At 30.5% G+C, this 22,632-nt stretch overlaps 1 protein-coding gene across 1 annotated transcript in view; it reads left to right on the top strand.

Moving 5' to 3' along the window:
* Positions 1–22,632, top strand: part of LOC145281510 (rasGAP-activating-like protein 1) — a 668,245-nt gene that overhangs the window by 570,744 nt on the left and 74,869 nt on the right. The window contains exons 7-8 of the mRNA XM_080132211.1: positions 135–272; positions 11,389–11,486. Of these exons, the coding sequence (XP_079988337.1) occupies positions 135–272; positions 11,389–11,486 (236 nt within the window). The remainder of the gene's footprint in view (positions 1–134; positions 273–11,388; positions 11,487–22,632) is intronic.

The following is a 22,632-nucleotide window of genomic DNA, read 5'->3' as shown; positions in this document are numbered from 1 at the left end:
CCATAGTTCAAATCTTAGTCTCAACCAATATTATATTCACCGCTATGTTGGCACTTTTTATAAAATTATTTGTTTCACTTAGTAAAATAAAGATGCACAGATTTGCTGATTTGATCTTTTTCATTTAATTTCAGACACAGAAGAAGACTCGCTTCCCAAGCTGGTATGAAACTCTTGAATTCAATATGCCGATGTCTTGTCCACCAAAGACTATGATTGAGGTCAAACTTTGGGACTGGGATCGCGTGAGCAGCAATGACTTTTTGGGAGAAGTAAGTATCATATCTCATATATATATATATATATATATATATATATTTGGTAAAACTGGTAATTGATAAAAACTTGAAGAGAGTGCTCAATACTATTGCAGAGCAAATATGTGTTTTATTTTTTTATTACCGTTTTATCTGTTTGGCTACATATGTTTCCGATGTTGGACCATGTTTACGGTCCGATAGCTTCGTCAAGCCTTGCAGAAGTGGTTGTTAGTCATTGGAAAAAAAGGTGTTTTTAAGAAAAAAAGAAAGAAAGAAAAGGGGAAGGGGAGAGGCCGGTGTTGACAATATTTCAGTTCGATTGTATTGCGTGTGTGGGGGTAGCAGATTCAGGTAGAACGAGAGGGAAAGAGAGGTAGAGCAAGAGGGAAAGAGAGGGAGAGAGAGAGGGAAAGGGTTAGTGTAGATATCATTTTTTGACACGTACGATGTTCGTTTAAAGGTTTGTCGTTGCACGTCGGCTAGTTCCTTGTAGTTTATAATGGGTTTATTTTATATTACATAGGTTAACGCATGCGCACATTCACATACATACATATATATATACATATGTACACTTCTAGGCAACCACATACAGACACATACGTACACGCACACATATATAAACAAAGTAAATGCTGACATATATATATTATATTTTCTTTTTATCTTAACAATATTTTATATTCTTGATTATTTACACCATCAAACTATACAGGTCTGCTCAGGAGATATCCTTTGTACTGATGATGACTTAAGTATGTTGAAAGTTTTGACGGGCAAAAAATAGATTCCAGGAAAATTTGATAGAAATATTAAACATTGTGAGTAGTCCCTCGAAGGGGAAGTTGGATACGAGGTCGGATTTTAATCTGAGGAAAATCCAGTTTCCCCAAAATGGGCGCTATTGATTGGGACAACATTACAAATTGCCTTACTCTAGAAGGATTACTTTTTCACTGGCTGAGGAAAAAAAATGGAGTATAGCATTAAAACACATACTACAAAAGAACAAGTGGTACGTTTCTTTCAACACTCATTAACTGACGCTGTTACACAGCTCTTCCATATGACTAGACTAACTCTTTCCAAGTCAGAGATCAATCCTACAACCATCTAATTGATAAGCAGCAATTCTAGCCACTAAACTACAAGGGCATGCGCGTTGTTAGTAAACGATATCTCTAATGTTTTTTGTATTTTTTATATAAACATTGACTGCTATTTAATAGTGCTCTAAAGAGATTGACATTACGCTAAGTAGTTACAGGCGATATTATTAACGATTCTGAAGACGAATTTGGGAGAGGTGGAAATATTGGAATGAATGTAATAATTTTCTATATTAAGTAAAAGTTCAGTATGTTTTTCCTTGAACATGCTGTTCAATGTAGTGATTGTGTTGAGTGGAAAAGATGTGCGTAGGAAGTATTCAGCTATCTGTCTATAATTGCTGAATCTCAAAGGGAAAAAGTGAGATCATTTTATTATTAAAAAAATAGAGATAGAGTCATCCACAGACAGACTATTTTACTGTGTCACAACACTTCAGTGTGACTAGACCAGCACAGCTGTCAACCCAGGGATCGAATCTTCAACCATCTCGTCAACAATCAGAAGGTGGTACCATTAGGCTTTGGGAGAAGTGCACATAAATGACTTCTATCCTGTCTATTTATGTAAACATTGACCAGAGCAGCAGTCGACATCACTTAATAACAGTGCTTAAGTCAAGAAGAAGAGATTATATAGTTATCTACAGAGAGACTGTTTCACTGTATTACAGCTCTTCAGTTAGACTAGATTAGCACCACTCTCAAACCAGAGATCGAACCTTCAACCATAATGCTGACAGTCAGAACTTCAAAACAAAAAGAAACAGAATAAAAGAAAAAAAGACAACATATATAGAATCTAAACGAGTTGATGTAGTTGTAAATATGCTATATTATTAGATGTGATTATTGTATGTACAATAATATATTATGACAATTTATAAGCGATAAATTAGTACACAATTTCAGACTGGCGTTTTGTGAAATAATGGTAACACATTTGATTACAGGCTCCACGGAAGTGGGTTCGAATCCAGGCATAGTTAACAATAGTAAAGAACAAGAGAATGACAAAACACGTGTCTGTGGATAAATATTTTACTTTTTAGTAAAATATCAGGTTGACAAGAAAGTTCTTGCGGTTTTTAACTTTTAAATTCAGACGGACAAGTTATTGATCCAAATAAATGATCCAAATAAATGATCCAAATAATTGATCCAAATAAATGATGCAAATAAATGATCCACAAACATGATCCAAATAATTGATCCAAATAAATGATCCAAATAATTGATCCAAATAAATGATCCAAACAAATGATCCAAATAAATGATCGAAATAATTGATCCAAATAAATGATCCAAATAATTGATCCAAATAAATGATCCAAATAAATGATCCAAATAATTGATCCAAATAAATGATCCAAATAAATGAGCCAAATAAATGATCCAAACAAATGATCCAAATAAATGATCCAAAAAAATGATCCAAATAATTGATCCAAATAAATGATCCAAATAAATGATCCAAATAAATGATCCAAATAAATGAGCCAAGTAAATGATCCAAATAATTGATCCAAATAATTGATCAAAATAAATGATCAAAATAAATGATCCAAATAAATGATCCAAATAATTGATCCAAATAAATGATCCAAATAATTGATCCAAATAAATGATCCAAATAAATGATCCAAATAATTGATCCAAATAAATGATCCAAATAAATGATCCAAATAAATGATCCAAATAAATGATCCAAATAAATGATCCAAATAATTGATCCAAATAAATGATCCAAATAAATGATCCAAATAATTTATCCAAATAAATGATCCAAATAAATGATCCAAATAAATGATCCAAATAATTGATCCAAATAAATGATCCAAATAATTGATCCAAATAAATAATCCAAATAAATGATCCTAATAATTGATCAAAATAAATGATGCAAATAAATGATCCAAATAAATGATCCAAATAAATGATCCAAATAAAGATCCAAATAAATGATCCAAATAAATGATCAAAATAATTGATCCAAATAAATGATCAAAATAAATAATCCAAATAAATGATCCAAATAAATGATCCAAATAAATGATCCAATTAAATGATCCAAATAAATGATCAAAATAAATGATCCAAATAAATGATCCAAATAAATGATCCCAATAAATGATCCAAATAATTGATCCAAATAAATGATCCAAATAAATGATCCAAATAATTGATCCAAATAAATGATCCAAATAATTGATCCAAATAATTGATCCAAATAAATGATCCAAATAAATGATCAAAATAAATGATCCAAATAAATTAGCCAAGTAAATGATCCAAATAATTGATCCAAATAAATGATCCAAATAATTGATCCAAATAAATGATCCAAATAATTGATCCAAATAAATGATCCAAATAAATGATCCAAATAAATGATCCAAATAAATGATCCAAATAAATGATCCAAATAAATGATCCAAATAATTGATCCAAATAAATGATCCAAATAAATGATCCAAGTAAATGATCCAAATAAATGATCCAAATAATTGATCCAAATAAATGATCCAAATAAATAATCCAAATAAATGATCCAAATAAATGATCCAAATAAATGATCCAAATAATTGATCCAAATAATTGATCCAAATAAATGATCCAAATAAATGATCCAAATAAATGATCCAAGTAAATGATCCAAATAAATGATCCAAATAATTGATCCAAATAAATGATGCAAATAAATGATCCAAATAAATGATCCAAATAATTGATCCAAATAAATGATCCAATAAATGATCCAAATAATTGATCCAAATAAATGATCCAAATAATTGATCCAAATAAATGATCCAAATAAATGATCCAAATAATTGATCCAAATAAATGATCCAAATAAATGATCCAAATAATTGATCCAAATAAATGATCCAAATAAATGATCCCAATTAATGATCCAAATAAATGATCCAAATAATTGATCTAAATAAATGATCCAAATAAATAATCCAAATAAATGATCCAAATAAATGATCCAAATAAATGATCCCAATAAATGATCCAAATAATTGATCCAAATAATTGATCCAAATAAATGATCCAAATAAATGATCCAAATAAATGATCCAAATAAATGATCCAATAAATGATCCAAATAATTGATCCAAATAAATGATCCAAATAAATGATCCAAATAAATGATCCAAATAAATGATCCAAATAATTGATCCAATAAATGATCCAAATAAATGATCCAAATAATTGATCCAAATAAATGATCCAAATAAATGATCCAAATAAATGATCCAAATAAATGATCCAAATAATTGATCCAAATAAATGATCCAAATAAATGATCCAAATAAATGATCCAAATAATTGATCCAAATAAATGATCCAAATAATTGATCCAAATAAATGATCCAAATAATTGATCCAAATAAATGATCCAAATAAATGATCCAAATAAATGATCCAAATAAATGATCCAAATAATTGATCCAAATAAATGATCCAAATAAATGATCAAAGTAAATGATCCAAATAAATTATCCAAATAATTGATCCAAATAAATGATCAAAATAAATAATCCAAATAAATGATCCAAATAAATGATCCAAATAAATGATCCCAATAAATGATCCAAATAATTGATCCAAATAAATGATCCAAATAAATGATCCAAATAAATGATTCAAGTAAATGATCCAAATAAATGATCCAAATAATTGATCCAAATAAATGATGCAAATAAATGATCCAAATAAATGATCCAAATAAATGATCCAAATAATTGATCCAAATAAATGATCCAAATAAATGATCCAATAAATGATCCAAATAATTGATCCAAATAAATGATCCAAATAAATGATCCAAATAAATGATCCAAATAAATGATCCAAATAAATGATCCAAATAATTGATCCAAATAAATGATCCAAATAAATGATCCAAATAAATGATCCAAATAAATGATCCCAATAATTGATCCAAATAAATGATCCAAATAATTGATCCAAATAAATGATCCAAATAAATGATCCAAATAATTGATCAAAATAAATGATGCAAATAAATGATCCAAATAAATTATCCAAATAAATGATCAAAATAATTGATCCAAATAATTGATCCAAATAAATGATCCAAATAATTGATCCAAATAAATGATCCAAATAAATGATCCAAATAAATGATCCAAGTAAATGATCAAAATAATTGATCCAAATAAATGATCCAAATAAATGATCCAAATAAATGATCCAAATAATTGATCCAAATAATTGATCCAAATAAATGATCCAAATAATTGATCCAAATAAATGATCCAAATAAATGATCCAAATAATTGATCCAAATAAATGATCCAAATAAATGATCCAAATAAATGATCCAAATAAATGATCCAAATAATTGATCCAAATAAATGATCCAAATAAATGATCCAAATAAATGATCCAAATAAATGATCCAAATAAATTATCCAAATAATTGATCCAAATAAATGATCCAAATAATTGATCCAAATAAATGATCCAAATAATTGATCCAAATAAATGATCCAAATAAATGATCCAAATAAATGATCCAAATAATTGATCCAAATAAATGATCCAAATAAATGATCCAAATAAATGATCCAAATAAATGATCCAAATAAATGATCCAAATAATTGATCCAAATAAATGATCCAAATAAATGATCCAAATAAATGATCCAAATAAATGATCCAAATAATTGATCCAAATAAATGATCCAAATAAATGATCCAATAAATGATCCAAATAATTGATCCAAATAAATGATCCAAATAATTGATCCAAATAATTGATCCAAATAATTGATCCAAGTAAATGATCCAAATAAATGATCCAAATAAATGATCCAAATAAATGATCCAAATAATTGATCCAAATAAATGATCCAAATAATTGATCCAAATAAATGATCCAAATAATTGATCCAAATAAATGATGCAAATAAATGATCCAAATAAATGATCCAAATAAATGATCCAAATAATTGATCCAAATAAATGATCCAAATAAATGATCCAAATAAATGATCCAAATAAATGATCCAAATAATTGATCCAAATAAATGATCCAAATAAATAATCCAAATAAATGATCCAAATAAATGATCCAAATAAATGATCCCAATAAATGATCCAAATAATTGATCCAAATAAATGATCCAAATAAATGATCCAAATAAATGATCCAAATAAATGATCCAAATAAATGATCCAAATAATTAATCCAAATAAATGATCCAAATAAATGATCCAAATAAATGATCCAAATAAATGATCCAAATAATTGATCCAAATAAATGATCCAAATAAATGATCCAATAAATGATCCAAATAATTGATCCAAATAAATGATCCAAATAAATGATCCAAATAATTGATCCAAATAATTGATCCAAATAATTGATCCAAATAAATGATCCAAATAAATGATCCAAATAAGCATCAACAGAATCAACACACGGGTCGTTCTTGTTACATAAAAGAAGAGAAGATGATACTTCATAAAAGCATTTCTTTTGGTCGTCATTCAATTCGTGAGGTACTCATTTATCAAGTTTTTTCTTTCTTTCCAATCTCTCTCAAGTGGTTGGAAATCGTTGTATACGTTACGCCTAAATCAGAAGCAAATTCTCAAACAGTTGCGAGTGGAGTGGCTTTGACTAAAGATCTTAATTGATCTTTGTCAATATTCGTTTCAGCATTTTTTTCGGACTAGCATGAATTGAAATAAGGAAATAGTGCGAATTTGCTTTTTTCCATCTTGTATTCAACGTTCTGAAAAGAACACTTCATTGTTTTAAAACGCTTGTAATGTAAAAGATTAGATAAAGTGAAGAACGCTCGTTAAAATAAGGTAGTATAACAAAAACTTATTTGAAAATACATCATTTGAAATTAAATGGCCAACTGCATGTTAAGATAATCTCTTACCTATGTTTCAATTCCGAAGAACATTGTGGCTCTTTTTTTTTGTCTGTTACATAACAACGACAGTAATTTTTTTTTTTTTTTTTTTTTGAGGGGAGGATGGGTATGTTTTTTTTATTGAGGTGTGGATAAAAGCTAGTTTGAGCGGTAATAGCCTTTCTTTAATAGCACAGGAAAGGAAAAGCTGTATAAACAAGGACAAAACAACAGACTACAGTTAAGGTAAGAAAATATTTACAAAAGAATCAGAATATGAAAGTTAATGGCATTAACACAAGTCTTCGGAGGAAATCTTGTGAGTAGTAACATCGGTGAAGAATTTCTCCAGTGCTTCACCATTTCATGTGTGCTGTTTGTTTTTGTTGTATTTATTTTTATTTATTAAGGAGTCGTCGTTTATCAAGGCCCAAAGGTCCCTGGAGGATAAAGGTTACTGAGTTTGTCAGATGAACGATCAAACAACATTGTGAAGATCAGTAAGTAATGATGGCTGAAACAGCCATCATTACTGATCTTAAGATTAATAAACATGGTGGTTCAACAAGAATTTGTTAACATTTGACTTGAAAGCGATCATGCTTTAGCTGTAACTGGGCGCATATGAGCGCAGATGAAAATATCAGCAGCAGCTGAAGATGGCAAACGACTGTCTTAGCAGCAGGAGCAGCTTTTGAACGTGTATGAAAATTGGCATCTGAAGAAAAAAAAAGGACACCCCGTGATCAGAGAGAAACAAAGTGGACACCGAAGAAGATTGACGTGTAAAGTGTAAGGCGAGAATGGACTGGTTATGGCCAACATATCGTTGGAAGAAATAATGCAGTCGGAAAAGATGGACGCATAAAAAATGGCTGTCTATAGCAGGCGTGTAGTGGATAGTGGAGTAGAAGTGAAAGACTTTTAAGCTGGCATCAAGATGGGAGTGTAACGGTAATAAATTATGCCTTATAACTAGGGCTTTCATAACAGCATTTTTTTTCCTTGTTTTGATTCTCAGATATATATGCATTGATATCTTATATATTTTTTATGTAGAGTGATGTGGTTCTCGGTTGATTAATTGTGTCGGATATATACTCGAGAGTCAAAGCAATGAAAAGAATATGCCCTACTTATAACTTGTTATAAGTTAAAAAAAAAGAAAAGATGACAACCAGGATTTTTATTTATTTCTTTCTAGTTTTATTTTTATGAATTACTAAAGTAAAGTGTAACTTCATGTAACGTTACATAGTTAGCTGGGAAGCAGCCTCGTAGTATTGCGTTCCACAAACGAGTAGTTTTGAACAGAAACTTTGCTCATAAAAGTTCCGTTTAGTTCTAGGTATGCACATGAAGAAAGGGACATTATTTACAGTTGCTGTAGATAGACAATTTGTGTGTGTGTGTGTGTGTGAATGTTTTATAAAGAAGACCACAGATTGAAGCTCAGCCAGGCACCTAACACGAAAATAACGATAGAGTAGCTAAAGATTAACGATTCTTGCCTAAAAGATAGAGCCTGTATAAAAATAAAAGAACCTCCTACATCCGATTTCGAAGTTGGTTTTGTACTTTGTGGCGGCAGGAAAGGATGTTGAGAATGGCACCTTCTTAGATGCGTAGCGCCTACTCCATCGTATGAATCTTATACGAGTAAAAAAATTGCTATCAAAATATGTTTAACAATTTATTACTTCTTCAGAATCGACGCTAAAAATTCGAGAGAATTAGTAATAGCTGGCAGGACCCATGGAAATTCTATGGCAATCAACAAAAATGATAGTATGTCCTTGGAACAGGACTTGACACACAAACAATAGAACGCTCACCACATAACTGATAAAGTAAAGAAAAAGAAAAACTAAGAGAAGAAAAAATAAGAAAATAAGGAAAATACATGAAATTGATTCTCATTATTTTCTTCAGAGAAATTCCACGTAAAGAGAAATATATTTAACCAACAAATGTTTTCATAAAGCTGATATTTTTCTGGATAGGACAAAAAATCTTTGGACAGAAAACCTAATAACACACAGCAAATATGAGTTTATTTGTATGAAAATAGTGCCCTTTGTATTTTAAATATAGAGCTGGCCCAAATGATATAAATTAAAAAGTACTAATAAATACTTAGAAAGTAATATTGTGCTACATAGTCCAATACAAATAATAAAATCACATTGTAAAAAACAATCTTTAATTTACTCCTTCAGTTCAGCACCTCTTGGCAGACAATGTTTATCTTTTTTTACCCTATTTTTTTTTATGTTCCCTTTTTTTACATAATATTTTGCTGACTTCTTTCTTTGGTGAAGAACTACTGCACAGCCAAATTACTATCAGTTTCTTTCTCACACCCTTACAACGATGATCATAAAACCCAACGTTGCCCGGGATTGAATAAGGATCAACAAATATTTTACTCTTCTAATACTTTATTGTCATCGAAATCGATGAAATCGCCCATTTTTCAATCAACTCGAGTTAGGAACCCACCATGGTGCATTAGGAGGAAGCTTCACAGAGACTTAGTTCATAGTACATTGTAGTCTACATTGCACTGTAGAGAGCCTACTGTTGATTTTATAAAATTATTTTATATAATGACTTTAATTAAAGATGAAAATGCAAAAGTAAAGTATCATGATTCAATTTTGCTCTATACAGAAACATTCATTTCGAACGTATCCCTGTCTTATCAAAGTACCTACTGTTAATTTTATATGCTGAGCCGTTCTTCTTGTGCGGTGATAAAACTTCTCAAATGCACTTGTGGTGTTAGGTTGTATAAACATGTTAACTTTGCTCAAAATCGGACTTTCTTTAATGAGATTTTTTTTTTCAATTATCGATACTTATTGGGGGCATTCCAATAACAAAATCAATCTAAGAACACTCCCAGACACATAAAGTATATTTGTGTGAAATTTTCAAAAAATCGACCCAGCCATTTTGGAGTCGGTATGGAACACACACACACACACACACACACACACACACACACACACACACACACACACACAAAGTACTTTTTATGCATAAGTAGATAGTTAGACATTTGAAAACGAGGACACATCAAAGGGAGATCATTAATATTCTTGTCCATGTTTGTCATATTGGCGTTTTTAGAGTCGAATTTCTCGAATTTGGCCTCTTTTGGAGCGGTTTGGCCTTCTAAAATTGGTTAGAGTACTCGGAAAAATTCAGTTGTAAAAGTGACCTTCTTCTGAAGGTTGAAAGTTCAATCCTCAGTGTGGGCAATCGAAAATACAATTGCAAATTACTTACTTTTACCCTGTCATGGCTGACTGAAAGAGAGCATGCTACTTCCAGGAGTTAAATAAACTGTTCTGTTCGAAACTCTGTGCAAATTCCCGAGTTCAGCAGAAAGATATACCTGAAGAAAGTCAGAGGTTACATCGGCCGAAACGTTGTGAAAATGACACTCAAGATGAGAACAGTAGTCGATGAATCCAAATAATACAAATGACCAATCCTCATCTTAAAAATTTTATAACGTAAATCAACTAAATAAATAGAATTTTCAAGTTAAATTCGAGTTTTACGATATCTTTTGTGTATTAAATTGTTAAGTGAAAGTAGAGAATAGTTACAAAAGGCCATCCCATCTCCATGGCAAGAATGAGTTTCTAATTAATGTTAATGTTGGAGCACGCTTCGTATTCTGCGACGTTTACTCGGTGATCCAATGCGTGTAACAAATTAATATTGGCTAAATAAATGTGAAAAGAAATGAAATCTGCAAAAAGCAAACAACAAATTAATATTTACATCAATTTGCATGGTGGGTTAATTTGCCAGATCAACGCTACGAGAAGCAGATAAAATTAGGCAATAAAATTTGATAACAATTTTGAGCACTAACCGCTTCAATATAGCACACAAGTTTTTTTAAGCTTATAATTTGAGGTTTATTTTAAAGATTTTCAAGACAGAATGAGATAAACTATCATTTTTTTTTTCCTTTTATTTCATTATTGGGTTTTTAAAAAAGTGCTTATTATTGTGCGTGTGATCCCAAAATGGATTATTTTTCAAGCCGTGCGTTTTTTTATATATATATATATATTTGATTATTATTTTAACAGGTGAATATTAACTTCCGAAGCCTGGCGGAAGGTTGCAAGGTAAAAAAATGGTATCGGCTGATGCCACGCCCACCTCATATGGAGAACAGAAGCGCCGGGTAAGAGACTCAAAAAACTGATTTGTTTGTTTACTTAACTTCTCAGCGGAAGCTCAAAAAAGCAGAAGGCATTTTTCATAACCTCTCAATCCTCATACATTTGAACGTTCTATTTTGCTTCTTCCATTTTCTCCCCCTTTTTGGGGGTGGATGAGTGGAAAGTCCTTTATTTCTTTTGTACTATCAGACCGCCCGTAAAATATGCTTAAATATTATATTTTAAGTCATGCAAATTTTGTATTTATTATTATCAAACAGCAAATTATTGATTGGTTATTATATTTTACCCATAGTATTGATTTCAAAAGTTTAAAAAAATAAAATGACTTCGCTGCTATCAGCTGGAACCGAAATCCAAACATTCAGCACTCTAGCCATATAGTCATTAGTAGATATATATATATATATATATATATATATATATATACACTTCATTTACTCACATAAATTTAATATACGAAAGTATAGATTTATGCGTAAACTTTAAGTATTTACTTCAAAAGTGCTCAATACGTAGGTAGAGCTAGTTAGTAATTTATAAAATATATATGGCGATTAAGCTACACTGAATATTTTATATATATATATAGTCATCCACATACAGTACTGTTTCGCTGTTTCAAAGCTCATCAGTGCGGCTAGACAGGCAACCACCTCAAGCCAGGATTGAAACCCGGCTGTCTGTATGGCAGTCAAGGCTCCTAACCATTACGCTATTGGTGGCCGCTGAACGAGTAGTGAATTTAATATATATATATATATATATATATAACTATATATATATATATATATATATAACTATATATATATATATATACATATATATATATATATATATATATATATATATATATATATATATATATATATATATATATATATATATATATACACACACACACTCCGATCCTGCATTTTGCTAAATCCTACCCTCTGATGAGAAGGAAAGTATTTCTTCGAAACTCCGCGGATTAAGGACTATCCACTTATTTAGTGTTTCCTTTTCAAATTAAATATGCTTTTAACTCTTTTTCAAAGTGTCTTTTAACATGTTTTTTAACTACTTTCTCTTATATATATATATATAGTAGTAAGTTATAAAATACATATGGCAGAACTTATTACCTTGCTCTATCTACGTATTGAGTACTGTTGAAGTAAATACTTAAAGTTTACGCATAAATTTATACTTTCGTATATTAATTTATGTGATTAAATTAAGTAATCATATATATATATATATATATATATATTATTTTTATATATATATATCATTTATATATATATATATATATACGTTTTTATTTTTTATTACCGTATCTTTCTGTTAAGTTACATTATTGTTTCGGCTACACGGCCGTTTTTTTTTTTTTTTTGGCCGTCTGTAGGCATTACAGACCACACCTCCTTAGCAACTATGCACCTCTCTTAAACATCCCTTAGACAACACCACCTTAAATCCCCCAAATTATATATCCAATACAACCACCCACCACAACTACCATGACATACACTCAACCAAACCCCCTCAACCAACTCCCCCCCACACCCCACAGCACCTTACCCCCTCCCTTTCAGCTCAATCCTTAAATTAAATCAACAACCTATAATAGATTTTGATCAAAATTAAAATAAGAATTCTTGGCATAAGTTTTAGTAATGTGAAAAAAAGTTTCCTAAAAACAAGGGGGAAAAAACGTCCAACACATGCAAACATGTTAGACCGAATATGATAATGATTATCATATTCATATTTCTGTCATACAAAAGAAATTCATTTATATATATTTATATACCTAGAACGTTGAGTTTTTTTATCGCTCTGACATACTGAGCCATATGTGAGTGACTTCATGAGGGTTAACTAATTTGCATATTCTTTCATTAATTAATTATTCATTTTTTATGGTTTCTTATTAGATGATTGGTTCCATTTAATTATTACGCTTAATTCTTTTTATGCATAGTTTTTACATCGTGAATAATTGTGTGGAATTTATGATGAAAACATTCTAGCACACAACTATATATATATATATATATATATATATATATATATATATATACATATATTTAGTGGAGATGGTAATTAATAAAAACTGAAGAAAGTGCTCAATACTGTTGTAGAGCAAATATGCATTTTATTTTTTATTACCGTATCTTTCTGTTAAGTTACATTATTGTTTTGGCTACACCGTCGTTTTTTGGCCGTCTGTAGCGTCCTCAGACTTTTACAGAAATGTTCGCTATTTTGGGATGAAAGAGTGGAAGAGTGAATGAGGTCGGGGGGGTGCGAGGAGGGCGGAAGAGGAAGAGAGGAAGGGAACAAGGTGGGAAGGTGGGGGCGTTTGGTATGTTGATAATGTTTATAATGTTTTAGTTTTGGGGTTTAAGGAACTTGTGGGGGAAGGTCTGGGAAGTTCATTTCTGGTGTGGCTGAGGGCATAGGGATACATGAGGGGAAGGGGAATATGTGGTGGTGGGAGGAGGGGGTGTTACTTTAAAATTCGAGTCTTAGTGTTAAAAGTTTTTAGCGTCTCGTTGGTGAGATGATTTCTTGGTAAGTATGTCTTGAGCTGTTAGGTGTTGCTTATGTTTGGAGGCGGGGGGGCTATGATTCGCCTGATTTATTTTTAGTTATTATTTTGTTGTTAATTGTTTGGAGAGGATCAGCTGGTCGCAGCCACGGGTACACACATGCGCACGTACACACATATATACTTAAAAGAAACGGTCACGGGTACACATACATGCCCGCCCTGGCGTGCAAATATATGTGCATATGTGCGCCTGCTGGCTTGAGGTTTTGCAATTATGTTTGTTGTTCCTTTGTTATTTATTTTTTCTAAAATCCGATTGCTGCATCGGAAAGGCCAGTTAAAAATACATAATATACTTTGTTATTTTCTTTAATTTAATCCCTTTTTTAGAATTTATTAGACAAAATTTAACTTTTATTTTACCGTGCCAATAAATATGATCATCACTGTATATATATATATATATATATATATATATATATATATATATATATATATATATATATATATAATGAATGAATGAATGACAAAAGTCTATATTCCAAAGTTCATGATGTTGACTATCTTACAATTTATCCCTTTAATTCAGTTCACATTTACAATTCTTGACAGTATCTGTTTCGTAGCACAAGATCAATCATTTATTTATTATATAAATCAGTGAATCTGTTTTGTTCTTACGTCATCAGAAGAAATAGCACAATCAATCCATCAAAAGGAAAATAAAGTGCGTTTTGACATGATTTAAAAATCCGAAAATTGGAAGAGAAGCTGTAAATACGTTATAATATGTTTACATTACGCCATTTTGAATTTCATATTATAGAATATCAGACCAGCATCGGCAACATTTCAAACTTAAATAAAGAGGACCTATAATTAGTTATTTTTACCAGACTCTCTTAAGCCTTTGTTTATGTCTCCTATTATAAGACATAAACAGAGATTGAAGAGAATCCAGTCAAGGAGATCAACTATAGTCCACCCACACATACACACACACTTTTGTTCGAATTTGAAAAGGACGGTATTGCAACTCCATACTTTCTTTTTTTTAATATCTACTAAACTGAATAACTACAGAAACACATTATATATATATACTAGCAGGGGTGCCCGGCGTTGCTCGGATGTTCGGAGGTGTATGCTGTGCAAAAAAAGCAAAAAAAACAAAAAAAAATGGTTAATTTTTTAAAACTTTGACCCCTATTATGACCCCTTAAAATTTATAGTTTCGGGCTCAAATCACTTTATTAAGTTAGATCCAGGTTCAAGGAACCTATATCTAAAATTTCAAGTGTCTAGACCCAAAATTGTAGGAGGAGTTTGGTAGAGTTCTTAAAGGTCAAATCGTTGAAATTTGACCCCTTAACAGCCAAATTTCTGGCTGACACCCGTCACATCGATTTTCCCAAATCTCAGTACCTGGTATTTCAAATTTCGAGTCTATAGACTAAAAATTGGCAGAGTTATTGCGTAGGGAAATGTACACAGACAGACAGACACACAGACACACAGACACGTTCACTTTTATAGATATAATATATATATATATATATATATATATATATATATATATATATATATATATATATATATAATACTGAAAATACGCTTTTCAGTATCTATGTATGTATTATATTTTGAATATTTACTTCAATAGTACTCAATACGTTAGTAGCGCTCGGTAGTAAGTTAGGAAAATATATATGGCAACTAAGTTACACAATATTCTTCACATTTCATCCTCGTGAGGATTTGCCATTCTATTGGATTTTTAATCATGAAAGGTTTAAGGCCAAAACGCTGACAAGAAGTAAGATGATTCTGTACTTTCTTTCTGCGGATGTTGCTACATGCTTTCAGAAAGCACAGAAAATAGATCATAGATTTGCAAATGCAGCAAAAGCATTTGGGTTTGCAATAAGTATAAAAAAAACAAGTCATTTTCCATCCAAAAGCCCACACTTTTGCAAGAAGGAGACGTGAAGATTCCAAAAACTTGTCTATAAAGAACCTCCCCTCAAAATTTTGATTGATTAAATCTTTTCCTTATCTAGGAAGTGAAATGAATGCATCCGCACGATGAAATAATGAATAGGATTTTGAAAGCAACAGACGCCTACGATCTATGGTATGGGATGAAAAAAAAGGCTGTCTCTTAAGACTAAAATTTCTCTTTATTGTGCCATGATTATTTCGATATTGCTGTATGGATCGGAAACATGCACTCCATACCGAAGGCACATCGTCCAATTGGATACTTTTCATAAGGTAGCCTCCGTAGTGCATGTGGTTTAACATGGAAGAATAGGGTTCTCAATTCTGAATTAAGCGTTGCTAATGAAATCTCAATTTCTTTGGGCAGGTCATCTTGTCTGAATGGATGAAAGACGATTTCCAAAGCAACCCATATTGTAAGTGATTTAAAAGAAAGTAGTCCGAGTTTGGGGCGTCAGCTCCTCAATTATAAATACACTTATAAAGATAATCTTAAACTTGCCGTAATTATAAAAACTTTTATAAATGATGCCCCAGACATTAACACTTATGGAAACACAAATGAAGCCAATCTCTGTAGTGCCCAAGCAGGAACTGCGCATGCTCAACCTGTAACTTATGAGTCATGCGGTTTGATTTGTAGGAGCAGAGTTGGTGTTGTGTCATACATGCATCACAAACATTGAAAGCAGAATAAAACAGGGTAGATTTATGGCTTCTTTTTTTTTACACGGTGGTCATCACTTATCAAGGCCTGGAAGCCACTCAGGGATAAAGGTTATTGCAAGTACAGTACGTTAGTGTGGGGATTTGATGAAGTGTTTACTTAAGGGGGCGGTTCATTAGGAATTTGTTAACGTTGGACTTGAAGACATCCAAGTTGTAGTAAGGTGGGAAGCAGGCAGACGGAACAGAGTTCCACAGGCGTGCAGTTCTAAGAAAGAAGTTTTGTTCATGGAATCCACATTTTTGGCCCTCATACATCGAACATAATGATATATGTGTGTGTGTGTGTGTGTGTGTGTGTGTGTGTGTGTGTGTGTGTGTTTATGAGAAAAATGTGCTTATTCAATTATATTTAACCCTTTATTAACACCAATCCTTTTATTCGTGAATCTCGATATATGTTAAATATAACTACAGAGCATATACAAATAAATAACAAAAAGTCTATATTCCAAGTTCTAAGATATTGTCCATCTTACCGCTTATTTCTTTCAATATGTTAAAATATTCAATTCTTGATAGCACCTGTTTCGTAGCGCATAAATACTCATATAATTATTGTCAATTTTTGAATATTTTCCACCCTGACTCATTCGAAGAATAAGACCTAATTAACTTTAAAAAAAAAAACATGTAAAGAATATGGACATGATTACATAAATTTGAAAAGATCGGAAGAGTAGTTGCAATTGTGTTTTATGATATTTACGCCATCTTTGATTTTAATGCAGAGTCATTCACACTTGACCAACGTATTAATATAATGTTGGCATATTGTCATAATTAACACTAAAAATATCTTATATAATACTTTTTTTAATTTATTATTTATAAATTTTTAATATTTATTGTCTTATATAATGTTAACAATGGTTAAATCTAGAATATATGTATTTAGTTTTTTTTATTTTTATACGAAACTAATTTTTAATTCATTGAATGTGTTTACGCTATTTAACTTATTTCTTATAATCTAAATATATGTTCGGCCTCCACCTAATTATTACACTGAATAAATATAAGGTATATTTTTACTTTTAAACAAACTTCTGTTAATTAATACCATTTAGTTAAAATTAATTAAACTTTTATTTTTATTGATATGAAAGATATCTTCATTTTTTTGTTACATTTGTTTTTCTTTTTCATGCAAGGGACGCTATTCTACATTAGAAGTATACTGTATTATTTCCCTTACATATTATAATCATTTTCTTTGATTAATTATATTTTTATTGTACTAATTAAAGGTTATCCTTCACTAATTTAATTTTTTCCCCTTCACCTTCCTTTATAAAACAAGTTAATGCGTTTTTATTCTTCTGATGAGTCAGGGCAGAAAATATTAAAAAACTGACGTAATAATTATATTAACGTTTCTGTGCTACGAAACAAGTGCTGTCAAGAATTGAATATTTTAACATATTGAAAGAAATAAACGGTAAGATGAACAACATCTTGGAATTCGTAATATTTTGTAATACAGACTTTTTGTCATTTATATGTGCGTGTGTGTGTGTGTGTGTGTGTGTGTGTGTGTGTGTGTGTGTGTGTGTGTGTGTGTGTGTGTGTGTGTGTGTGTGTGTGTGTTGATAGTTACACATTTTAGTAGATATATAAATAAAACACTACTAAAAAGTTGCAATACTGCTTTTTTTACATGTGGATCTATGTCCCTTGGCCTATTGAAATTAAATTTGAAATACCTATTAATGAGATGCCCTGGGATTTTAGAGTTAGGATGTATAATTTCTTTCATTGATAATCTATTTCATGAAGCCATTTATTTTTATGATGAATATATTTAGCAATTACAAGTAGAGGCTAATTGCAAATAGTGTCTTCATTTTGTATCAGGGAAGCAACTAGAAACCCTGTAAATAATTAACCTACTTTATCAGAAAGAAAGATTACAGAACAAACAAAACAGACGAAAATATACGAAAGGAGAATGGCAATGCTGATTTTACCAGTTAGATTCCCTGAAATTCTAATTAGAATAATTGATCTAATAAAACTGAAGATACAGAAATTGATCAACACGTGAATAATATAACCGAATTACATTTAAAATAAAAAAAAGAAAAAGAAAAGAAATCCTGCATGACCAAATTTCTTACTTTTTTCACATGTTTATTATCTGCATGAGAGTGTAATCTGATGCGTAAGGGTTGAGGACATGTGTTGCATGGAGAGAAATGACCTGGATGAACACCGTTGTATCAACAAAAAAATCGTTGACTGCAACCGTTGATTAAAGAGAATAGTAAGTGAACGTTGGATACATAACACCCCCGCCCCTGATTTTGTCTTTTAGCTTGCACACTCCATGTGTGCTGTTTCTAATAAAGGAGAAAGAATTGTCTATTTTTTGTAAGACAATTGACATGGATGAAAACTCAAATGTAGGGAAAGTGCATCTGGATGGAGATGCTATTGATGCTGTCGAGAAGTTTTGTTACCCTGTTAATAAGTATGGAAGCATTGGGTGGAGTAGGTGCTAGTGTGATTGTAAGAATTAGGAGTTGATTCAGTAAGTTCTGAAAATCTTTGGCAAATCAGAATAGCTCTAATTGTTAATCTCTGTTGAGATAGTCGAGTTATCTCCACTTGTCTATAGATAAAAGAAAAGTCTGTTTGGAGTGACCTGCTCTTGGTTGTTGTTGTTGTTGTTGTTGTTGTTGTTGTTGGACCAGTAAAAAGATGAAGAGATGGGTTGTATGGAAATAAACTGTAAGTCGAATAAAAAAAATAAAACTGACAATGATGAAGAGTAGAAGACGCTTTTATTGACACGCATGAGTCTCGCTCGTGCCCAATATTCGAAAGTGTTCCCTTTTCACCATTTTCGGTGAAAATAACTTTCTCTCTGGTGAAGAGCTGATAAGGGAAACAATTCAGTAAAGTTAACAATCTTCCCCTTTTTTTTTTCTTTTTTGATGATCTCTGCAAAAAAGGTAAAGAAAAACATGGTATTGAATACATGGTTCTTTGGTTTCAGCTACAAACTCAATTATAAAATGAAGGGACTCCTTTTTAGTTCATCAGTTAGCTACTTGTTTATTTGTCGGTATCCAAGAGAACTCTACTATTTTTTTCTTTCCAACATTTCTTTCAAAACTGAAATACTGAAACTCCACGATTTCCTCAGATTTAACTGCAAATACTTGATGGATCTTGTCTATAATTTTGCTTTGAAAAAATGTCTGACTCTGCAAAGAAAAAACCATCCACATGGGTGGCAATTATTCCTTGCAGTTTGTTTTCAAAATGCCATGTGAATATACCCTGATCATATTTTGAAGCTACTGCTCCTGATTTCATTAATTTCTCCTTGAATGTTAGATAACAATACATAGAGGCATCATTCAAACCATATGCACATTTGGAGAGTTTCCAAATATAGTCCTGGGGTACATTGGTTTCTTTAGGAGGATCCAGATAGACCAGTCTATCCAGCTTCTTGCTTTGCAGAAATGCTGTTTTGATATCCATAGATTTACACACCCAATGTTGGTTGGTTACCATTATGACTAATTCTATGCATAAACCTTCCTTGGAGTATGTGGAAGAATCATTTATTAGATTGTCAGCATCCTTATCTGGAAAGTCTCTGGTGACAAGTCTGGCTCTCTATGTCTGCTTGCCATCAGAATTTTTGTTTGTGTAAATCCATCTGGTGGAAATTTGAGGGAGACAACTCAGTAAGGTTAACAGAAATGATATGAAAATGATAAATAAGTGTGTAATGTAATTCTTAAAGACAAGCTTAGTTGTGATCACTCTAGAGGAAGATTAAGTCTGGAAATTATAAAGTGTGTGCAAAACAGAAGTCCTTGATGATGTGCTTATATAAAAAAAAAAAATGGATGAGATTCAGAATAGTTAAAGTAACAGGTTTAGTTCATTTGGAAATGCTAAGAAAAACATGCAAGGAATTGTTAAAAATGGGCTTGAGAGAAAGAGGTATGATAAAAGCCCTGTGATCTTTCTGAAAAAGTCGCTTAATTATTTACGGATTTTTATTAATGAGTACTAAAAATATACAATTTAAAAATGTTACAGATTTAATTTTAAAAACACTTTAATACAAACAGTTGTTTTTTTTTTTTTTACTTATTCCAAAAATATATTTTTCTTCTATAGAAATATTTTTAAAAAAAATCATCATTAGTATACATTTTACGTCTGTCACTATCAAGCCAAAAATAATTTAAAGAACACATTTCAAAGTTGTTAATTTAACTTAATTTTTATCCCTTTTTTCTTATTTTTTTTCAAACCAAAGGAAAATCCTTTTTTAATTCTCTTCATTTACAGATAAAAGTTTAAAACAGATAAATTATGAAAATTAAATATCTTTTCACTTTTTCCTAATTAATTCCTAATTAATTAATATTCATCACAAGTTTTCACCTTAGTCATTATTTTTATTCCTTTTTTTCTTCCTTTCTCTTTATCTTTTTCTTCGTTTTTATTTACTTTTCCTTTATTTTTTGAAACTTCTTTCGAGATATCACAGTGCCTATTTTATCATGACCTGATAATAAAAGAATAGCTAGATATTAGTGTTAGGACGATTAAGAGGAATCAGAATCAGGAATCGGTAAAATCAGTACTTTTAGATCGTATCAGAATTGGAAAAATTTCTACTTATTTTCCGATGCCAAAACGATTCTTTTAATTGCTTTTTTGATTTCATTTTGTTTAAAACAAAATCTTTTACTGTTGATAGTAATGATAAAACTTTTAATATTTATTGATTTTACACTTCCAGTAAAACTAAAATCGATAGATTACCACTCCACGCACGTGTATTTTTATGTTTGAGAAACCATCTGCACCATTAACATGTATTTTTACGATATACATGAAAAGTTACCACATTAGAGTTAAATATTTAGAGATTTATAAAGAATCGGAATCAGAATCGGGAATTTACTATGGAATCAGGAATTTAGAATAGAATCGGTAATTGTATCAGAATCAGTAAAAATATTGGAATTGTCCCATCACTACTAGTGATGGAAGGATCCAAATATTTCTTACCGATTCCAATACAATTACCGATTCTATTCTGAATTCCTGATTCTGATACAATTTCCGATTTCGATATAATTACCGATTTTGATTCTAATTCCAATTCTTTTTAAATTTCTAAATATTTAGTTATAATTATTGTAAAAATCCATGTACACAATCTGTGCATATATTTTTCACAAATGTAAAAATACATTTGTATTGGTTGATTTATGGCGTTTATTTTGTTGGTAGTTTAAAATTAAAAAACATTCATAATTATATCATGAGTACCAAACAAATGTTAACATTATATATCATGAGTACCAAACAAATGTTAACATTATATATCATGAGTACCAAACAAATGTTAACATTATATCATGAGTACCAAACAAATGTTAACATTATATATCATGAGTACCAAACAAATGTTAACATTATATCATCAGTACCAAACAAATATTAACATTATATATCATGAGTACCAAACAAATGTTAACATTATATCATGAGTACCAAACAAATGTTAACATTATATCATGAGTACCAAACAAATGTTAACATTATATATCATGAGTACCAAACAAATGTTAACATTATATATCATGAGTACCAAACAAATGTTAACATTATATCATGAGTACCAAACAAATGTTAACATTATATATCATGAGTACCAAACAAATGTTAACATTATATCATGAGTACCAAACAAATGTTAACATTATATCATGAGTACCAAACAAATGTTAACATTATATATCATGAGTACCAAACAAATGTTAACATTATATATCATGAGTACCAAACAAATGTTAACATTATATCATCAGTACCAAACAAATGTTAACATTATA

The sequence above is a fragment of the Euprymna scolopes genome, chromosome 1 (assembly GCF_053919585.1).
Source record: "Euprymna scolopes isolate OS-2025 chromosome 1, ASM5391958v1, whole genome shotgun sequence".
Lineage (NCBI taxonomy): Eukaryota > Metazoa > Mollusca > Cephalopoda > Sepiida > Sepiolidae > Euprymna > Euprymna scolopes.
Note: the sequence above shows the minus strand (reverse complement) of the source record. Positions and strands in the feature narration are given on the sequence as shown.